This window comes from Haliotis cracherodii, unplaced genomic scaffold, assembly GCF_022045235.1.
Source record: "Haliotis cracherodii isolate W230 unplaced genomic scaffold, xgHalCrac1.p SCAF_4, whole genome shotgun sequence".
In the NCBI taxonomy this organism is placed as follows: Eukaryota; Metazoa; Mollusca; class Gastropoda; order Lepetellida; family Haliotidae; genus Haliotis; species Haliotis cracherodii.
Window position 1 is genome coordinate 65,726,666 of NW_027266297.1, and position 23,525 is coordinate 65,750,190.

Below are 23,525 nucleotides of genomic sequence, written 5' to 3' on the forward strand. Positions count from 1 at the left end.
AACGTCTCTCTCCCCTCGAACCTGTTTACTGAAGTTTTATCATTACCATTATACATGTGTTGTTTAGCAGTTTTAGGTGTATCAGATGACATAGCTTGTCTTAACATATAGTATCATCTTCTTACTAAGTTGTTAAATTTTGTTTCATACTTTATACAATCACGAAGTAATGGCTACTGCAGATCGAACGATAGACATTTGGCAGTTTTGCAACCTGCAGTTATTGACCATATTGTGAGAAGTTTTGATTTGTTAGAAATCGCTGTTTTAATAAAATGTCAATGCATGGCTTTGTATTTTAGCAAAACGATTGTAAAAGTCTCAATCTACATAAGTATGCAGCCAATATATTGTCCTGAAACGTGTTTCACCGATTGCTTATTAGTCCATATTGTTGTCATATGCTTCGATGAAAATAGATCTACACGAGTATCCTAAATAGTATTTTGGAGAGATCTTCATAACTGATGGTAATTCTGTCAGTGGCCATGGCATTTCATCTATTACAGTGAAAGTCTCGGTAATATTGTTCATGATTGTTCATGAGTAGCGCGCCAGCTCGCGTCTTTGTGAGTGGGCGACACGGGTGTGACAACGACATGACTAGGTCAAGTTTCTAGGTCAGAGGTCAAGAATCAATATTGACAGCTAATGTTAACAGTTGATAAATTAACCACAATACACAGCCACATCGTAAAAAATATTAAACAATTGAACAACGATACCATATTGTCAAAATCCATATCGAAGTTTCTCAATGTTTTCATTTGACAGCGCCCTCTCGTGGCTCAGTTTACCGCCATTTTGAAGAGAACCCAGTGTTTGTGTGTAGAAGACCGAAGTTTGAAACGGTTATATTTGAGGAAGAGATATGGACGGGTAAGTCTAGGGCTTGACAGCAGTTTGTATACTTGAGTCCTGCTCGACCATATATAAAAAAGTCATTTATTGATTTGTATTTGTATAAAAACCGCTGTCATTTGTCGTCATTGTGTTCTTTGTTAGTGTCGCCATGCTTCGTCATCTAGCCACATGTGGATCACGGAGACCCGGTAATTCGCCGATTACACAACTGTCCTACAAATCAGAATATGTTTTCCATCACCAAGACAATAATTTGATTCAGATAGACCCCTGCCAATGTTTTCCGATGCTTGACAGAGGCGATATAGCCATTTGTGCTGCCGCTAAGCGCCACGAATCTACCAGCATGTTTCCTGGTCAACTTGTCAAAACACGGGGAACTGGTGTGTGTACTCAGTGTGTATTGACTTAGCCTAATTAGTGTACAGACTACAGGTCGAGTTTGATCTTTCTGGTGATTGGATTAACTAATTAAACAGATATTGTGTTAGAGACCAATTCTTGGACTGGTGGGAGATTCCCTTTGATTGTTAACTCATTTTCCCCTTCAGTTGTGACGTCAGAATGCATCTTGAATGGACGGACACATCAGTTATGATATCCGCTTTCTCGCGAAGAGGTCATTTCTCACCATGCAGCTTTACCTTATTCACCTTCATATAAATAACTTATGAACCACTTGCCTTTCCTTGAAGATAGAACTAAATGTTCATTGAGTTATGAAAACATTTAAAAAGGAAATTCATCATGATACTGATAATAATAATCATGAATGATTGATTGCCAGTGTCTGGTTTGATTGCCAGTATGTAGATCTATGTGTTCTGATGACACTGTTGAGAAATTAATCTTCACAATTTTCACTTCATATTTAAGGCGTTACAATTACATAGATTTTTTTTGCATTTGACGAGATAGGACTTGTCATTTTAAATCCTGTTATTCGGCTTGGATTTAGCTACCTTTGTATATGAAAGGTATTTTTTTAAACATGTTTTGCCACTTATGCAATTATTTTTAATCTGTTAGTCTGGTGAGATCTATGAAGGCAGACTGTTAAAATAGGTTTTTTTCAAATTGTGTTGGAACTAGTACTGGTCTGAGGATTGTAATAAAAGATTTGCTACTCTCAGGACCTGTAAGGATGCAGTGATCAAGTGTAAGATTCCAGAGAAAAAATATGTTTTACGGTTTGGAACATTCCTTTTAGCTGTAAATAATTTCACAGTCAATATCAATATGCAACCAGTCAACTATTTCAGTTCAATTAAGTTTCAGTTTAGAAAAAAATGGTAAAACATTTGGCGTACAGTTTCAGAAAAAAAGAAACTGATTATTATTGATTGATTGATTGGTTGGAACAAAACAGTTGGGACTAACAATCAATGATAAAATCCCACCATTTCTCAACCATTAGAACTTTAAATTGTTCAACAGTACCAAGTTATGTCGACCATAGAAGAACTTGATCCATTGGGATTTAACATCTCTGCCAAAAAATCTAGAGAGTTATGGCTTTGCCAACTATAACGATTTAGAAAAAGTGTGGATTTAGCAATTCAGTATTATTTGCTGACGTGACAAAATATTAGTTGGTGTAAGTATGAGGGGAAGGGATTACACACCAATAACCAGTGTAATAAGATGCCCAGAAACTATAGATCAGCACTAGCCAAGTTTAGATGTGGCGTGGCTCCTATTCGAGTGGAAACCGGTCGGTACGAAGGTGTACCCATCAACAATAGAAAATGTTTTCACTGTAATGACAGCATGGAAGAAGAGGTCCATGTTTTGTTTCACTGCGTATTTTATGACGATATCAGGGCAACTCTTTTTAATGAATGTATTGCTAAATCTTATAATGTTTTAGATATACCTGATATCGGCAAACTTTGTTTAATTTTCAGTGACTCCAGTGTGTGTTTTATACTTGCCAAAGTCTGCTTTTTTATTCTTTATCGTAGAAAACATCTTTTAAATGGATAACTTTTTACTATATCATCTTTATATCATTTATGTATAAATTCTGTGATAATTTGTCTCTGATAATTCTATTGAATGGTTCAATCTATGTCAAGTTGTACAAAGCTGTCTTATGTATGTACAGAATTGAGACGTTAATAAACTATTGTCTGTAACACAGCTGACCTGGGAGAACATTTGGGCATGGTATTTCACAATACCGATTTTTTGGTTGTTTAAGCTAGTATGTAACCAAATAAACAGTTGTATACAATCAACCTGGGAAAGGGCCTCCCTACATAAATGTATTCCTTGCTGAGTAAAATACTAGAATACAGTATTTGACTACTGTTGGATTTGGAATATTTAAGGATATTTGGGGCATTTTAAAAATGAAAATAAAAACAAGACTTTATGATGAAGCGGGCGGTGCCTGAGAACCAAGACTATTTTTTTCTTTAGCCTAATAACCTGCAGGGAAGTTGGAGGAGCCGTTATGATGTAGCAGTGATGTGTATAAATTTTCAAACATGGGGTGTTTTTGCTATGAATAGTGCAATCAAATACCACTGAAAACAAGTTGTGGTCAGGACACTTTGTTAGGGTTGGTCAGTTAATCAGACCCACATAATTTATTCAACCCGTGAAGATCCGGAGTAGAATAGGTATTCAGCAACCCATGCTTGTCGTAAGAGGCGACTGTCTGGATCGGGTGGTCAGGCTCGCTGACTTAGTTGATGCATGTCATCGTGTCCCAATTGAGTGGATTGATGCTCATGATTTCAATCACTGGATTGTCTGGTCCAGACTCAATTATTTACAGACCGCCGTCATATAGCTGGCATATTGGTGTGTGGCGTTAAGCAACAAGTAAACATAATTTATTTATGCCTTATGTTCTAAGTATTTTGGGCTGGTGGAGTTGTGTTCTAAGTATTTTGTGCCGGTGGGGTTATGTTCTAAGTATTTTGGGCCGGTGGGGTAGCCTAGTGGTTAAAGAATTCATCTGGCATGCTGAAGAACAGGGTTTGATTCCCTGCATGGGTAAAATGTGTGAAGCCCATTTCTGGTGCAGTATTTGTTTGTTTGTTGTTTTATGCCACACTCAGCAATATTCCATCTATAGATCAATCCATGACAAAGCAGATAGTCCCAAGATAGGAGACAAACCGAGGTGGGCAACTATCATTTAACTGTCATGGCCATGTCATAGATGTTTCGTATTCTTCAAGAAGAGGGGTATGCACACAGTGTGGGTTGTATCTTTGTAGAACTGAAGCTCTGTGACGTGCAGATTCTGATATTCATCCGTGTTATCCTTTGCTGGAAACAGCAAAATTAAATTGTACATTTGGCATGTTTGTAAATGTGTTTTTGAGTTTCACAAGAATATTCTGTAATGGAGATAAGTTATGAAAATGTTACCAGCACTTGCCTGCTTTGAAGAATGGCTGCAAGGAGAGATCCCATGCCGGGATAAGAAGGTTAAGTGCTACTGAATTATATGTCAATCATGGGACTTATTGTTGTATCAGTGTGATGTGTTATTTTTGTTACTTTTTGTGTTCCCTAGTTTTTCATTGAATGAATGGGGCGGTCGGGTAGCCTAGTGGTTAGAGCGTTCGCTCGTCACGCGGTATACCCGGGTTCGATTCCCGACGTGGGTACAATGTGTGAAGCCCATTTCTGGTGTCCCCCGCTGTGATATTGCTGGAATATTGCTAAAAGCGGCGTAAAACCATACTCACTCACTCACTCAATCATTGAATGAATGTAATAAGGAAGAGACTTGATGATGATTCTACATTACTCCGACAGACATTTGTGATAGTGGTATTGATTGAACTAGTTATCTCTCCTGAATGATTAAGTAGCTCTGCAAAATGAGGGCATGCAAAATAGGCCAGAACACTACCGTTGACTTGGCTGCCTCCACCGGTGTCATATATACTACTCAAGGGAAGTTAAGGAACACTTCATTCTTTCATGCCATGACAGATTAACAATAGAAATATGAAATAATTGGGTGTTCTTTAAGTTCTTTTCAAGAAGAATACATACTTGTGGTCAAGACTGGAGCTATAGTATGATTAAAAGTTTGTAAATTTCTTATCAAGTTATCACCCAGTGTTATTTTGTGTTATCTGTGTCACATTTGTATGTGGTGTCTTTTTCTGCAAGTATTATCAGATATTGTTTTCAGTTGTGTGTGGAACTTTGTGGACCATTTCACCAGATTTCAGGTGTGTGTGTGGAACTTTGTGGAAAACATGACATCAGATTTCACCTATGTAAGGAACTTTGTGGAACATTTGACCTGGACAGTGGGTGCAAGTACATAATTTTATGGAAATGTGGAGTATATAGACAGTGTTTTCAGCTATATATGAAGTGTGACCTGGTTTCAGCTATACTTTTGGAACTTTTCACTGTGACTTCAAGAACATGTGCAACTACATCAGTGTACTGAAATGTGGAACGTACAGACAGTTGTGTAAGCTGTGTGGAAATAAGACATATGAACCTGGATTGCAGTGATGAGGGGAACTGTTGAAAATATTACCCTCAGCTTCAGCAGTGTGTGGAATGGTGTGGAAATTTTCACCTTGGCTTCAGCCAAGTGACTGGAAGTGTGGATCCAAGTGGAACATGTAGACATCAGTTTCAGCAATGTGTGGATTCTGTGATCAAGGGCTCGAATTTCAGATTCTTTATTGAAACTTGGTTTGTCTGCACAATAGCAGTGCTTGTGTGTTTTCCAAAATGGTATGCGTAGAAGACCAGCATGAGCTTTCTCTCCATATAAAGGTGCTACGCCATGGTATGACCAAATTACTGTTCACAACTCACTCGCCCGTGTTCGTCACTTATCCTGTGATATGATTGTGAGTACTTAGCTAACACAATGAAGTCAGAAAGTCAGTTTCAAATCTAAGTCTTTTACTGCTCTCAACAACAGGCACCCTGAGACCACATTAATGAGATTGCTTGTGCTAGAACAGGGATTTATGGCGGTGTTCTCAGAGCCATTCTAAACCAGGCCACAGCTCATTAATATTTTCAAATTAGAATTAAAAACTCCCAACTCGGGTTAGTCATAGGTGATTTGCATCGCATGATGATTGTTATGAATATTTTAAAGATACAAATAAGCAAATCAACAGTTTTTGATCAGAAACAACAACTGGGCCCACTTGCACAAAACAATCTTAGCATTAGGACTATTGTAAGCCTATGTTAAATTATGGGAGTTACAATCATCTTAGCGCAAAGATCACTTTGTGCAAGTGGGTCCAGAAGTGTTATTCATGTATGTCATGTCACAGTTATGTATTTATTGCTAAAATGTTTTGGATTGAACAGATAATAGATATGATCTTCACCCATTTACTGAAGTCAAGTCAACCCTGTTGGTCGTGATAAACTGTGGTGTGTGTACCTCTTGCTATGGCTACTATACATAAGCTTCATACTGACGTGGCAGTGGTAGAAATCTTAAGCAAGTAAACTAACCTCACTTCAAATGGTTTCGAAGAAAATTATTCCTCCCTCCCAACAAAGGGAGCGGAAACAAATTGTTTTTGGCTCGGTTCCTGTTAGGGTTGGGGTCAGTGTTCCCATCCTATTCCGAACTGTAACTTGAAAACAGTTCAATGTTTTTTCCACAAAACTCACCTTAATTGGTGCCATTTGCTATTTTGAAATTATTCTTAAACTTATTTTCTTGTGTTTCTATGAAAGCAATTCGACTTAATCTCGAACAACTCTTGGCTTTGTTTCTGAGCCATATCTTTCAAACTTATAAGAATATGTTTGCATGAAACTAAACATGTGCAGTGACAACGTGCTTGACAGTTGCCTTTTCATATTTAAATTTTTATATTTTTAAATTTGTTGTGGACTAAGTCTCAATCAAGTAGCGTTTTGCTTTCCCGCCAAGCTCTACAGCTAATGAATATTTCTGCATGAAACCATTATCTTTCCATGCTGTAATTTGCTGTTATTGTTTTTCCAATTTACAGTCACATTTATAGTTACAGCGTAACTAATGTATCCAAGGAAAAAAAAGATGGGGGATTTGTTTTTTGAGTAAAAACACATTCTAGTTCTTATTTGGATTAATTGGCAGTCATTAATAGAAACGAAAACCTAACACAGGCCATGTTTGCTGAAGCTTGTACACAAACCGTGACACATGCTTTGATTCACTAAATAGCTGGAGCACCCTGGATGCTTGGCCTAGTTGCACCAAGATGTGAAATTGATTTGTGTCTTCTTCACAGGGAGTCACACACTGCAGGGAGGGACTGTGGGTGTGAAACATGTGCCTGACAGGTGACACTTCCCCACACATGTCTTGGCCTTAGATCTTCTAGGCCTTTTGAGAATGAAGCCAGTCAAGGAAAAAGTTTTGAAATAAGGTGTGGGCAGATTTAAAGCTGAAGTGTAGCGAGTGAATGGCTTTCACCTGTGATGGTGGTTGTTTTTGTGGTATTTACAAATTTCGTAACTTCTGTCATAGCCTTAAATCAAGATCTGTGTTTGTATATATGATCAAAGAGTTAATTCATATGTCTTTGAAGTTCCCAAAAAGTGGATGGAGAACACGATAAGCATATTCTACCCCCTGATAAGTGTTTCCAAAGTTAGCCTAAAACGTGTGTATTCCTCCCCTGCCATGACAGGTGTATTGAATGTGGGATGTAACATGCGTATTCATCCCCTGCCATGACAGCTGTATTGAATGTGGGACGTACTAAATGTATTCTTACCCTGCCATGACAGCTTTTTTGAATGTTGTATGTAACATGCGTATTCCTCCCCTGCCATGACAGGTGTATTGAATGTGGGATGTAACATGCGTATTCATCCCCTGCCATGACAGCTGTATTGAATGTGGGACGTACTAAATGTATTCTTACCCTGCCATGACAGCTTTTTTGAATGTTGTATGTAACATGCGTATTCCTCCCCTGCCATGACAGGTGTATTGAATGAGGGACGTAACATGCGTAGTCCTGTCCTGCCATGACAGGTGTATTGAATGTGGGACGTAACATGCAACATGCATATTCCTCCCCTGCCATGACAGGTGTATTGAATGTGGGACGTAACATGCATATTCCTCCCCTGTCATGACAGGTGTATTGAATGTTGGATGTAACATGGGTATTCCTCCCCTGCCATGACAGGTGTATTGAATGTGGGACGTAACATGCGTATTCCTCCCGTCATGACAGGTGTATTGAATGTGGGACGTAACATGCTTATTCCTCCCCTGCCATGACAGGTGTATTGAATGTGGGACATAACATGCGTAACCTCCCCTGCCATGACAGGTGTATTGAATGTGGGACGTAACATGCGTATTTCTCCCCTGCCATGACAGGTGTATTGAATGTGGGACGTAACATGCGTATTCCTCCCCTGCCATGACAGGGGTATTGAATGTGGGACGTAACATGCATATTCCTCCCCTGCCATGACATGTGTATTGAATGTGGGACGTAACATGCGTATTCCTCCCCTGCCATGACAGGTGTATTGAATGTGGGACGTAACATGCGTATTCCTCCCCTGCCATGACAGGTGTATTGAATGTGGGACGTAACATGCGTATTCCTCCCCTGCCATGACAGGTGTATTGAATGTGGGACGTAACATGCATATTCCTCCCCTGCCATGACAGGTGTATTGAATGTGGGACGTAACATGCGTAACCTACCCTGCCATGACATGTGTATTGAATGTGGGACGTAACATGCGTATTCCTCCCCTGCCATGACAGGTGTATTGAATGTGGGACGTAACACGCGTATTCCTCCCCTGCCATGACAGGTGTATTGAATGTAGGACATAACATGCATATTCCTCCCCTGCCATGACAAGTGCATCTAAAGTTAGCCCTGACCTGATAGGACATGATGACATGCATAAAAGTCATCAGGTCTGACCACCTGATCTTGCTAGTCGCTTCTTATGACAACATACTTGCCTCTTACGACAATGTCATGTCAGAACACCATGCACAGATTGCCAGCCCTGACATGTCATGGTAGAACACCATGCACAGATTGCTATCCCTGACATGTCATGTCAGAACACCATGCACAGATTGCTATCCCTGACATGTCATGGTAGAACACCATGCACAGATTGTCAGCCCTGACATGTCATGGTAGAACACCATGCACAGATTGCCAGCCCTGACATGTCATGGTAGAACACCATGCACAGAATGACAGCACTGACATGTCATGGTAGAACACCATGCACAGATTGCCAGCCCTGACATGTCATGGTAGAACACCATGCACAGATTGCCAGGCCCTGACATGTCATGGTAGAACACCATGCACAGATTGTCAGCCCTGACATGTCATGGTAGAACACCATGCACAGATTGTCAGCCCTGACATGTCATGGTAGAACACCATGCACAGATTGCCAGCACCATCATGTCATGGTAGAACACCATGCACAGATTGCAAGGCCCTGACATGTCATGGTAGAACACCATGCACAGATTGTCAGCCCTGACATGTCATGGTAGAACACCATGCACAGATTGCCAGGCCCTGACATGTCATGGTAGAACACCATGCACAGATTGCCAGCCCTGACATGTCATGGTAGAACACCATGCACAGATTGCCAGGCCCTGACATGTCATGGTAGAACACCATGCACAGATTGCCAGCCCTGACATGTCATGGTAGAACACCATGCACAGATTGCCAGGCCCTGACATGTCATGGTAGAACACCATGCACAGATTGTCAGCCCTGACATGTCATGGTAGAACACCATGCACAGATTGCCAGGCCCTGACATGTCATGGTAGAACACCATGCACAGATTGCCAGCCCTGACATGTCATGGTAGAACACCATGCACAGATTGCCAGGCCCTGACATGTCATGGTAGAACACCATGCACAGATTGTCAGCCCTGACATGTCATGGTAGAACACCATGCACAGATTGTCAGCCCTGACATGTCATGGTAGAACACCATGCACAGATTGCCAGCACCATCATGTCATGGTAGAACACCATGCACAGATTTGCAGCCCTGACATGTCATGGTAGAACACCATGCACAGATTGTCAGCCCTGACATGTCATGGTAGAACATCATGCACAGATTGCCAGGCCCTGACATGTCATGGTAGAACACCATGCACAGATTGCCAGGCCCTGACATGTCATGGTAGAACACCATGCACAGATTGTCAGCCTAAACATGTATGATTGCTCTACCCGACATGTCATGGTAGAACACCATGCACAGAGAGCCTGACATGTCATGGTAGAACACCATGCACAGATTGTCAGCCCTGACATGTCATGGTAGAACACCATGCACAGATTTCCAGCCTTAACATGTGTGATTGCTCTACCCGACATGTCATGGTAGAACACCATGCACAGATTGCCAGCCCTGACATGTCATGGTAGAACACCATGCACAGATTGTCAGCCCTGACATGTCATGGTAGAACACCATGCACAGATTTCCAGCCTAAACATGTGTGATTGCTCTACCCGACATGTCAGGCATGTTTCCAGGAGACCAGATTGGAACATATCATGCTCTGTGAAGAAGTGTACTATGAAACACGAAAGAAGGTTCAGCTGAGAAAGGGGAAGTGAATATAAAATATATTTCCCTATCAACTGGGAGCATTGATGTAAAGGCACCTCAGTCATCAGGGATAGGTTTAGGAATGAACAATCTCATTGTTGACAGGGCCCCATGGACAAATCAGATATTTGTCATGGCACCATTTGTATTTCTTTGGATCGCCAGATATGAATATTATGCATATCAATGAACGACTTCATTGTGGAGCAACTGACTTGGATTAACAAAGATTCCTCTGTTCTGTTCCTGGCCAGCAATCCTGCACTTACATTGCTGAAGGTAGTTGTTCCCAGCAGTGGGCCTTGTCGATAGAAAATATTCGTAATCTGAAGACTTGCTCAGCTCATCAAAGATTGGAGTTGTCATGGAGTATTGATCCAGAACATTACACTACATATGGAGAGGTACTATTTGAAATAAAGATGTATCGACTTCTTACTCTATTGTCTGGTGGTATGAAAGAGGTTAGAAGCGACTACTTACGTTGTTGCTTCTATCAATTAGTCAATGGTTCCTTAGCTGGGTGGTTGGGGAGATCACCCACCTACCCACTCACTACTGTCCCTAATAAAAGAATTTTGTTCAGTTAGCATAACAGATAACCTGCTGCTGCTTCTTATTATTTCCCCAGATCACAAACAGATCTATTTTAGCCAGTGATAATTACAATAAATCGGGAAAAGAAAATGTGATAGAAATTTTAATGATCCAAATGATGACTCTATTACTAGCAGATAGGAATGTTTATGACTTCTTTCATACCATATCAATCAATCAATCTAACAATGTCCATAAATGTATGTAGCTCAGTGCACACCATCACTCCGCCTACTCTGGCCATGTTTCCCATTTGGGTGTTGATTTGCTTGTCAGATTAATGTTTTTATATTCGTTGCCGTCATACAACTGATCCTAAATGGATTGTTAATGCAATAAAATATGACCTTATCTTAAGAAATTGTCACATTAAAAGCGAGGATCATCTATTGAATGGAAAGTTCTTATTTTCAGTTGTTTGCCAGTATGTTTATTATTTGATCAAATGTTGAGAAAATAAAGCTGTTTTCTGTGTGGGAACTTCATTTCCCTTTCATTGCTGAGGCCATGGCTTCAACACTTAAATATGAAAAGTCAAGGCCAGAGAAGAGCCAGTCAAGATTAGATGGCAGTGTACTTCAGTGGGGATTCCAGGGTAGATCTCAAGCAACCTGTGCTACCATTTTGTTCAGTGTTATTTCAAACATAGAAGTGCTCCCAAAGAGTTTGATAAAATGTGTCTTTTGCCCATATTGGGCCGGAATGCAATGGTGTGGTCTGGAATGAACACTGAATTGTCAAACTTTGTGTGATGGAGAAGAATGTCCTATCAGAAGGGAGGTTGGGTAGCCTAGTGGTCAAAGTTTTCGCTCGTCACGCTGAAAACCCGGGTTCGACTCCCGACATGGGTACAGTGTGTGAAGCCCATTTCTGGTGTCCCCCCACCGTGATATTGCTGGAATATTGCTAAAAGCAACAATACTCACTCCAGAGTAGAAGTCATCTCCAGCAACATAGTTAATTGTGTCATCATAAACTGATACTGATGGTAGTGCTCACAATGTCAGCCACTTGTTTGTTTGGCCTAGACTCAGTAACAAGCTCAGTGCCTTCCAGCATTAGAAATTGGCACTAGTCCTGTAGTCCTTACCAAACTGCACAATAGTAAAGGTATCCTAAGGACTAGTAGAAATTGGCCCATTTGGAAAGGGTTTAGGGAAAGGAAATTGGAAAGGGTTTAGCTATATGTTATCATTGTAAGGACTAGTGGACAAAAATTGTTAGTTTCTAACCCTACCTTCCGAAAAGTCAGTTGAACTTCTGTCACAGCCTAGCTCTTTTACAGGCTTTTGGGATAAGGAATGATTCAATGTGCAATACAGGTGTGTTTTTATGAACTAATCATAAGTACAAGTGACCATTTTGACAAAACAGTTTTTGGATGTTTCACGGATCATCTAAATACCAAACACATTAACCTATTGCATTGAAATGCCTTTGGGATTTAGAGCATGAATTTTAATGTCGGAATGCTTAGATTTGTTATAAGACTGTAGACATTATTTACCCAAGACTACTGTTAGAGTATATGAGATGTGTGAGATTATCGCAGGTGCATTTGAGATATCTTTATATATTTTGGCTGACCTCTTTGATGGGATTTGTCACCGGCTGAGTTATAAAATCCACCATAAACAGACAATTAGGTATTTTGATGTCATGAATCAGAATCAGTCAAAGGTCAAATCATGTTGGCTTCACCAACAGCTTTGTCCCAAACGTTGCAGTATGAAGTGAATTAATTGTTCATAAGAGATCTATTGGTCTGACCCATAGCAATCAGTGATCCTTGTTTCTGTGTATAGCCCACCTATTACATCGCTGCTTGATGTGAAACATGCAGCTTAGTACCAGAAAACAGACTGTCGGGATGTCATTAATGAAGCTGCAGAACCAAGCCATTCAAGGAGTTGCTTCCGGAGAGTTTTTGTCTTGGTAAGTGAACTCCCACTGTCTGACCTTGAGGATGTGGCAGGGACAGGAAGGCCGGCTGGCTGGGTGGTAGTGCGACACGCCCTCTCCTGTAGCATTGACAAACAGTGACATGTTGTCAGAGATGACGGACAGCACATACATTTCTGAAGACATTTTTTTAAGTAGATGAGATCGAAGATGTAGGGCAATTTTGACAGCGATAGTAAATTACTGTTTTAGTCCACTAGTCCTTATAAGGATGACATATATATAAAAACCCTTGAAAGGGCATTTTTCTACTAGTCCAGGACTCCTTAGGTTACTTATTGGGCAGGTGGGAATTAGGACCAGTGCCAATTTCTAAAGCAGAAACACGTTTCTGTGTGTGCGGCAGGATCGTCTGCTCTCGGGTTTGAAGACTATGTTGGAGAAACACGTTTCTGTGTGTGCGGCAGGATCGTCTGCTCTCGGGTTTGAAGACTGTTGGGGATCCTTGGCTTGCCAGCACCTCCTTGTGTAACTTTGTACTTCCAGTGATAAGCTAGCCTCAGCTGTATTTCCCTTCAAATTAAAATTCATGTATCATGAGGACTGGATAAAGCTATTGGTATCTTCTGTCACTAAAACAGAACTATGTGACTGTTCATTTAGTCAACTCAACAAACCATGGCTCCCATGCACCGCACACCACAGAACTACCATATATGAACGTAGATCAGCCAAATTTTGAAGTCCAGAAAAAAGATTCTGTAGAAATCAAGCTCTTTTTCTGTTGGTAAAAAACACTGCATTGTATCGCTTCAGGTGAATGAACAATGCTATAACAAACTTTGTCAATGAAAATGTGAAATTTGCGATTAAACGTCATGATGATTTACCATTTTGATTGTATCGCTTGTTATGCTTGGCATTGTTTTATATGTAGGGATTAAGATTATCGTGTGTATTGTCTCATAAACTAAGCTGGAATATAGCATCCAGCTGTACACACATATTCTCCCAATCTACTGGTGATTGTGTTAAAATATACCCTATAATATCATGGAAAAGAATTTGATGCAATGATCAGAAAAAATAGTATCTCAGACTACTGTTTTTTACTACGAAATATATATTCTAATATCATGTTATTTTAGTTGATACTATATATCTTCAAAATGATGATAACAATAACCAGGGTTATGCGATAACACTTTTGTGTATTGTCTGATACTTTTTTTGCATGGAACAATTTGACAAATCAATGTTGATGTTTCGCACAATCTTGCTATTTCCATCGCAGAAACAATAGGTTGACATATGATAGTCAAACTACAACTAATATAACTATTAATAAGTCAAAGTATGTCAGTTACGATATATGTTAGTATCCATTCTCTGTCAACTAGGTTCGTTTCACGACGTCAATAGCGGTAATATAACCGTGGTTGCTGTGAATAGTGAGTTGGTGATAGGTGATATGGTGATAGGGAATAAATCTTTCGACCAGCTCTGTTTCCCAATTCCCTAAGGTGTTTGTGAAGGAATTAATGATGAAGTTGCTAGTTTGATATTAATTTGCATGTACTTCTAGAAGCCATTGGACAAATGTTTCACATTTCAAACACAGCATTTGACTCCCGGAGGAGTTTATGCAAGCATTTGGGAAGTTGCAGTTGACTGTAATATTAATGTGTTTGAATATGTGGTTGTTGAGAAAAATGGAATCTATGGAAACAATCTTTGTACATGTGGATGTAGAAACATATAGACTGGTTTTAACTAGGCAGAAAGCTCGTCCATCCGTTGATTACATGTCACACAAGGTGTAGCATTAAGTTATAATCGTGATTTCACGAGTAAATATCCGATGTCAATCAGTGGTCGAAATCCTTCATGCATGAAAGTTTAGGCGTGAGTAAATTTTGTTTTACGCCCTATCAGCTTTCTTCCAGTCTTCCGTGGCTTTGGCTGCAAGATTGCTGATGCCACGTAAAGCGATATTTACACCCCCCTAAACTGTCATGCCTAATTTCGACCTCCTACTGTCATAAGATAGCCGTCCTTGTCAGACCCTGTTAGTTTCAAACACTGCCCGTGTTGGTTGTAGTTGTGATATTGTGATATGTTTCATCAGAGGCCTTGCTGCTGATCAATGAAACCCTTATATACCCAGTGATTCACACACAGGATGTATTGTTCAAGAGTTTGGCTAATGAATTAAAACAATTGTACCATTTGATAAATAAAGTATGTAGCAGAAGTATATGTCAACATTAAATATCTAAAGCCTGAAACATGATGTAGAAATAGATTCCCATTATCTAGGTTGGTTTCAGCTAGAAGGCTGGTGCTTGGTTTTGTCTGTGATACTGTTGTAAATTGCCAAATATTTTTACAGGGATTGTTTGAGCCTTATTCTTCCATGTGTTTTGCAAGTTTGTTCTTGCTACAGTGAGGATGATATATATATTTTACACATGGCTGTGTGTATACAACAAATAATAGATCCTCGTCCAGGGGTTGCTCAATCTATGTATTCTCAAGTACAAACCCTTCACTACTGAAGCAATCATGCACCGATTTAACACACCCTTTGAAATGTAAATTGAAAGGTAAACAAGACAACATTAGGAAGCCATCAGTGATGTTGAAAAATGACAGAATTTGTAAATAGGTTATCATTCACTTACAGACTGTATAATGTATGATGCTCTTCTAATTGAAGTCAGCATTGGCTCAGTGGGCTTGTGTGGAATTCTTGATGGGGAAATGCATGCTGTCATAACAGTCACAAGCTTGGGTGAGAGCCATCATTTAAAAAATTATTTGTGATCCTATTTTAAGAAAGAGATTTCCATTCGGTCCCCCCACCCTTCTGAAATTCAGGTCATGCCGCTTGTCATGTTAATTTGGGGTGGGGTAGGAGAGGGTTGGAATGTGAGGTGAAGGAACTATTGTCCTATTTTGTAATCCATATACATGTATATATGGAAATAATTTCCATAACTATTTCCGATGGCGTGACAATACCTGGCAGTTGGGAAGTTTGACACAATGGCTTCTTTTGGCATTGTATCTGCTGACCCATGACAGAAAAGGGGGAGATAATCCATCCAAATTGGGATATTGTGTGTTAAGGTACGAACATGCCTATTCAATGGACTGGGCTCAGAGATCGCTTTCGTGATTGCTAAACAGATTCAGTGTTCCAATCTGCTAAGTTTCTACAGTGTGCATGGGGCAGAGGGATTATATTCTTTCCTCTGTGTTCTGATCATGAGAACGGAGGGGTTAGGTTCATGGGAAGCTTCTGCTACTGTTGCACCCATGTCTTTCTGCACTTAGACATTGTTTCAGGGCCATTGTTAGGCTACATTCTCAGATCAGCCTCAGACTTGGGAATTTACATCGGTAGTTTTTTATGTCAGCAAAACTATCATGGAAAGCTTCACAAGGTAAGGTTGTCTGTGAAAGTGTGTTACCCGAGTATTCACGGACTCAGAATGTATAGTTAAGGGCAGTTATGGAAGCTGTATGATGGGCAGTCTCCTTCTTTAAACACAGTCATTGAGAAAGTTGAACCAATCTAACTGCCAAGCAGGGGACAGACAGACTGCAGGGTGAGATGTCTCAGGCCATCTGATGTTATTACCATGGCAACTGACAATCATATCGGTTTCCTGATTTAAATACTCTCGTGACATCTACATGCATCCTGGAGTGTTATATTCTTGAATAATATTTTCCAATGTTAAATAAAATGAGTATATATCTAATCTATGTAACCTTGAATAAACATTGTTCTAGACAGTGTGATAGATCTTGCTAAAGAATTAAAAGAAACTGTCAATAACAGTGTAATGTCCGCATAGAATATTAACAATGGTATGTATGTTTTTTCTATTACATGTAACCTGGAATTTTTTAACTTTTTTTTCAATAGTTAATGATTTAAGCTTTGAATAATATTTTTTGTACGTACGTCTCGAAGAAGTTAAAGATCACCTGCTTCTGTCATATTACAATAGTGAATCTGTCATGGCATGAAAGTAAGTTTGGTTTTACGCTGCTTTTAGCAATTTTCAAGCAATATCTCGGGGATTCAGACAGTGTGCCCATGTGAGGAATCGAACAGGGTCTTTGGCGTGACGAGCGAACGCTTTAACCACTAGGCTACACCACCGTCTCTGGCCTGACAGTAACTACAGTAATTTTGAAAGAATCGGGTTCTCTTTAACTTCTCTCGAGTTGTATATCTTAAGCATGAACTAAATGTCAGTATGATTATGATTGTTTGGTAACCTCACAAACCAGCCTTGGCTGTTACATCATTCCCCGTGAAGATCCGGTCTTCAGCAACCCATGCTTGCTGCAACAGGTGACTAGGCTTGTCGTAAGAGGCAACTAACGGAATTGGGTGGTCGGGCTTGCTGACTTGGTTGATGCATGTCATTGTATCCCAATTGCATGGATCGACACTCATGATGTCAATCAGTGGAATGACTGGTAACTCGATTATTTACAGACCGCTGTCATATGGCGAGAACATTGCAGAGTGCCACATTAAACTAACTAACAAACAAACAAACAAAACATAATAACCAGTGAGACTGAACACTGCATGCCAATATAGGCATCGTGCACAACTTGCCTGTGCTGTATAATCAGACGGCCGTACGACATATTCCTCACAAGAATGTCGATCACACTGTATTTATAAATAGAGTGCAAGGTGTTGAAGCTAGCTGTATTGAAAGTAAAATGTAATGAGTCACAGGTGACTATGGTATATGGAGATGCACCGATCAGGTTACTGTTAAGACGGATTTCATTGATCTTCATTGATCGTACGGCATGTAGGCACACGACAGCAGTGTTACCAGGTAGGTGACTGTCATTCTAAGTGTGTCCAAGTCAGTGCCTGACACTTCCTTGGTGGACCTCGAAATCAAGATCTGTCATCGTAGGAAAATCTTCATCTATCATTCTATGTATGTTAGCTTTCAATGTATCATGATATATTGCATTGTAGTGTTAGAGTGAATCATCTGTAGGAGTTTCTTGTGCAGGCAGTGATGTTTGATGACATGCATGTTTACTGTGTAGCATCTTGATCGAGCCTGGATTGGCAGCATTGTAGATAATCATGAATGTTATCGGCTAGTTAATCTTATTCCACCTCTGCAAAAGTCAGTTTTGTTTTGTAAAGCTTTTTAGTTCTTTATAAAGGTAGAGTCTATTTATTTCACACACAACTCTTTTTTCGGAAATATTTTTCTTCTGTTCAAAATATATTATTTACCATGCTCAGTGTTACACAGCATATTGAGATATTGTAGACAAAGTAGAATACACAGTAGAAATTAAGTGGGAATTATTGTACATTTGACCATTTCTCAAATGACACTGTGGTTGTTAAATTACATGGGAATTATTGTACATTTGACCATTTCTCAAATGACACTGTGGTTGTTAAATTACATGGGAATTATTGTACATTTGACCATTTCTCAAATGACACTGTGGTTGTTAAATTACATGGGAATTATTGTACATTTGACCATTTCTCAAATGACACTGGTTGTTATGTCAATACAGTCATGATCAAGGGTGTGTGTGATCTACCATGCCACATCACACTTGTGTCCCTTGCCTTGACTCATGAAGATCCGAGGTAGAATAGGTCTTCAGCAACCCATGCTTGTCGTAAGAGGTGACCAACGGGATCGAGTGGTCAGGCTTGCTGACTTGGTTGATGCATGTCATTGATCCCAATTGTGTGGATTGATGCTCATGATGTCAATCAATGGATTGTCTGGTGCAGACTCAATTATTTACAGACTGCTGTCATATAGCTGGAATATTGCTGAGTGTGGCGTAAAACAACAACCAAAATGATACCAGGATCCGCTGGTTTCGGTTCAACCCAGTTATGATACTTGGTGTGTCAGCCTTAGACCTATCCGGGGGCACGGGTGGCCCAGTTGTCTAAGGCGCCGCGATTCGCTGTGCAGAGTTGCATCCCTTGGACACCCCAGAAACCTATGATTATGGGTTAGAATCCCGGTTCGCGCCGATTATGTTTCTAGGTTTGTCAGCACCATACCCGTGCTCGTGGGTTTCACCGAAGTGGTAAACTTGGGGCTTTCCTCCCACATTAAGCTGACATGCCGTGATATAACTGGAATACTGTTAAAAGAGGCGTTAAACCCAACTCACTCACTCACTCACTCACTCAGACCTATCCCTGGGTGTCAGTATGGCTATTGGCATCTGAACAACAGCTACAGCTTCACTTGAGGTGGTCCTCCAACATTCATGAGTGACCGTTGGATGGTGCTGGTTTTCAAACATTCACCAAGGTTATATATACACTTCAAAATATTTTGTGAAAAATCCAGAAAAAATTCTGTGTCGTTTTGTATTTTTAGAAGAACTTAAACATCATGAACATTATAAAATGAAATACTGTGATTTTGTTTCTTTGTCAAAGGCCTTAGGAAATACTAAACTGTTTGTGGGTGTCTTTGCACAAATATTTTGTGACAGAGCATTGCATGGGATTGTCTGGTCTTGAGATCAACAGCTTGTTTTCTTCCAGCAGTATTAACACTTCGTACTAGGTAGCCATTAGTCTCTGCTCTGGTATCATCTATGACCAGTGGGCTCGACATACAATTATGTTTCCATTACATGTTCTCCGTTCATGACTCGCCACACTTGATCTGGTCATAAATTTTTATTTTTTTTAAATTGTGCCTGACTGGGCATTTCTGTTCAGGCCATGAAAAACGAGTACATGTATGTCCTTTTGCTCTATCATTAATTTCTATGTTCATTGGTGCTCAAAGACGTTCTGGGGTGTGGTCATGTGGCTAGAAGCCCAGGTTCATGGCCATGTCCACGAGCCATGACAGACCTGCTTGATCCTGGTTGAGGTCATGTGGGGGCGGTAGGGTAGCCTAGTGGTTAAAGCGTTTGCTCGTCACGCCGAAGACCTGGGTTCGATTCCCGACATGAGTACAATGTGTGAAGCTCATTTCTGATGTCCCCCGCTGTGATATTGCTGGAATATTGCTTAAAGCGGCGTAAAACCATACTCACTCACTCATTTGAGGTCATGTGGCTAGAATCATAGGATCATGGCCATGTTCACAAGCCATGACAGACCTGCTTGACCGTGGTTGTGGTCAGGTGGCTAGAATCATAGGATCATGGCCATGTCCACGGGCCATGACAGACCTGCTTGATCGTGGTTGTGGTCATGTGGCTAGAATCATAGGATCATGGCCATGTTCACAAGCCATGACAGACCTGCTTGATCGTGGTTGTGGTCAGGTGAAAGCACAGTCTGGTATGCTAGTATGACCTGCTTCTTCTGTTGACTCTGTTCCTGGGAATCTGACCACTATGCAACAACTCGCTGTACTTGTCTCCTTCAGTGTATACCCTGCTACTGCGGTCAACTGCTTCCATGTTCAAACTGTCTTCAAATACGTTTGTGGCAACATTGACATATCAAATTCCTCATATATTTGTGTCTTTGTTATTTAACACTAGTGATACCTACCATTCCCACTAAAACATTTCTAAATAAACATGGATTTGTCTGGGATTCGTAACCAAGTGCCCTTGGCAGGGAGATTGGGAAAAAATAAGTATTTTATGCAAATAACTTAAAAAGAAGTTTATATTAACTATCACTTAGTATTTTAACTTGCATTCAATACAATAATGTCACCTCTTTATTGGTCTTGTTTTGGTCATCTTGCTGTAAACCCTGGGTTGTATATTGTGTCTCCTGCTGTGCTATTGCTGGGATTTTGCTAAAAGCAGAGTAAGACCATACTATATTAACATGAGTTTGGTAATTTATTTATTTCAATTGGGGAATGTTTGCCGACATTTGCTGTAGACTTAAGGCCAAATATCTGCCTCTGAACAAGTGTAGATAAAAATACATGGTGACTCAACTGAATCTGCAATATTCATCCCCAACAAAGTTCGAATGCAGGTATCGTTACTCAAACATTGTCAGATTTCTTAGATGAAAGTTGAACTTTATGTGTATTTGTAAATAAACTTGATATTAGAAATAATCTATATATGAATTATTAATGAAATGTTTGCAATGGCTAACTGAAACCCAACTGTTACGAGAGTCTTACATTCAATGATGACGTGAAGAGTTTCGTGTTATGATAAGCCACCAGACTGTTCTCATGTTTGGGATTAAAAGTTGCCACAAGCCTGATTTGAAACTGTTTCTTGACTTTGTCTTGCATCTCTCCCGACCTTGACCTTATCTGACCTTCACCTCTTCTCCTCTTTTTCAGGGACTATCTAGCATCTGGCACTAAGGTATGTACCTAACCGTCTTGCATCAACTTTTCCCAACCTTATTTACACCCTACTCATTTTCAGATTGTTTTCATACTTCATCTTCCATCCATTATCTTGCATCCAATTACTTGTTGCTGAAGCCTTTCATTCTCGCTCTGAAATTATTAATAAACTAATAAGACATTCATTAAAAGAACTCACTAGTGTGTGAAAAAAAGAGAATGGCTATGTTTATGAATTAATCTTGTCAGACTTATAATTTTAACACATATTGTCAGCCAAAAGATTTGTTTGAGGTATGGTTGATAACAACATGAATGTTGTCAATTGTAATGTTCCATGGCTTAACATTGTACACGTAGGACTGCATTATTGTATGATGTATGGAGTTAAATGAGATCTAGGACAATGGTTTGTGTGTGGTAGGTCCTGAGATCTGAACACATGACAGCTCACAAACATGTTTCCAGGGGTAGATTTAACAACATATATGTGTGTAGCCGGCAGGGCTTGCTCCTTCTAAAAGTCACTGTGGCCCTTCTCCAAACTCACGCACGGAAGCCACAAAGTGGCCGAACATTAGGTCACATAGTCACCTAGTAGGGCTCTAAAACATTTATAACTCCTCACCTCTAAAACATTTTTTCCTGCACTCTGAGATTAAATCTTGGCTTCCATTTGCCTCATTTTGCGGTAATTTATGAGCAAGTAATGATGTTGTTTACAACATTTCATTTTGCCGCGATAATCCAATTGAAAAAATTGAACATAGCACAGAGAAGGGGTGTCATTTTGACTAGTGGGTCGGGCCATCTGCTTGACATTTCAGCAAGCTCTTCAGAATTTAACTGGTCATGGGCCAACGGGCCAGCAGTGAATTCGCCCCTGTGTTTCCTCATGGACACAGGTGACCCCTAGTGTGAACAATACAGAAGTAAACATATCCAATGTATCCTGTTAGTGTTATCTATGTCTGGGGTGAAGCAAGCCTAAGTACCAGTTCACTCTTCTATTGGGGCAGTTTGGGCTTGATTACAAGGAGGGACAAAACCCTTTCCGTAACCATAAGAAGCCATTGAGCTCAACTTGTCTTGTGGTATTATTTTCTGTAGATTTTAGTGTTAATATATGCAGGATTCTAAACTACTAAACGACTGGTAGTCTGAGATTAGTTCAGAAGACATGTGAATGACCAATTTATCATTAGGTAGATGGCAAACTGTAGCAAACTGTAGCAAATATGTTTTATCAACTACTGAAAATGAATGCTACCTGAATGGTTTGTTCAGTGTTATTACAAGTATAAAAGGGCTCCCAAAGAGTTTGATAAAATGTGCCTTTTCCCGATATTGTGCCAGGATGCAAGGGTGAGGTCTCGAATGTAAACAGGATTCTTGTCAAAATTTGTATGATGGAGAAAAATGTCTTATCAGAGGGGAGGTAGGGTAGCCTAGTGGTTAAAGCACTCGCTCATTCGGCCGAAGACCCGGGTTTGATTCCCCACATGGGTACAATGTCTAAACTCCATTTCTGGTGTCCATGGCAGTGACATTGCTGGAATATTGCTAAAAGCGGGGTAAAACAATACTCACTCACTCACTCACTGCTATCAGAACTTGGTGGAAACAGGAATTTATATTTGATTCTCCTGATAACAGAATCCTAGCAAATGTTTGATTTACAATGAAGAACTATGTCACAATATTCTACAGTAGTAGTAAATAATGTCATGGAAATCAAAACTGTTCCTGGCTTATGTAGGGAGAAACCGTACTTGACATCGTGACTTTTGTCATCAAGAAAGCCTTTTTATCAAGTAGCACTTCCAAAAATCAATAGAAAGGTTGACAGCTGTGAAAAAATGTCAGATGATATTTGTGAGGTGGATGAATACGACAGTAAACAGTGTCACATATGCTGCACCTGCCACCTGTTCCTGCCCATCTTTGTGTGACAGTCACATTACACAGGCCACCGTGGGATCCCAATGCAGAAACACCAAACTTAAATACCGTATTCGATGTAACAAGTGCCCCGCTCTAATAAGCGCCCACGGCGATATTTTCTAATATATTGGCAAGTGAACAATCCCAATTAGCACCCCTTCCGATTGATTAATGTACACAACACTTATTTATTCATGTATAATATGCACTCGTATGTTATATGCACCCTTAATTATGGGCAATTAAATTCTGGAAAAATATATCTGTCGT

At 40.1% G+C, this 23,525-nt stretch overlaps 1 protein-coding gene across 2 annotated transcripts in view; it reads left to right on the forward strand.

Moving 5' to 3' along the window:
- The first annotated feature begins 777 nt into the window (after positions 1 to 777).
- The window catches only part of LOC139478473 (polypyrimidine tract-binding protein 2-like), a 153,366-nt gene continuing 130,618 nt past the window's right edge, over positions 778 to 23,525 (forward strand). The window contains exons 1-2 of one of the 2 annotated variants that reach the window (XM_071260949.1): positions 778 to 879; positions 21,303 to 21,327. In XM_071260949.1, the coding sequence (XP_071117050.1) occupies positions 872 to 879; positions 21,303 to 21,327 (33 nt within the window). In that variant the 5' untranslated portion in view covers positions 778 to 871. The remainder of the gene's footprint in view (positions 880 to 21,302; positions 21,328 to 23,525) is intronic. The other variant, XM_071260952.1, reaches the window with a different exon arrangement.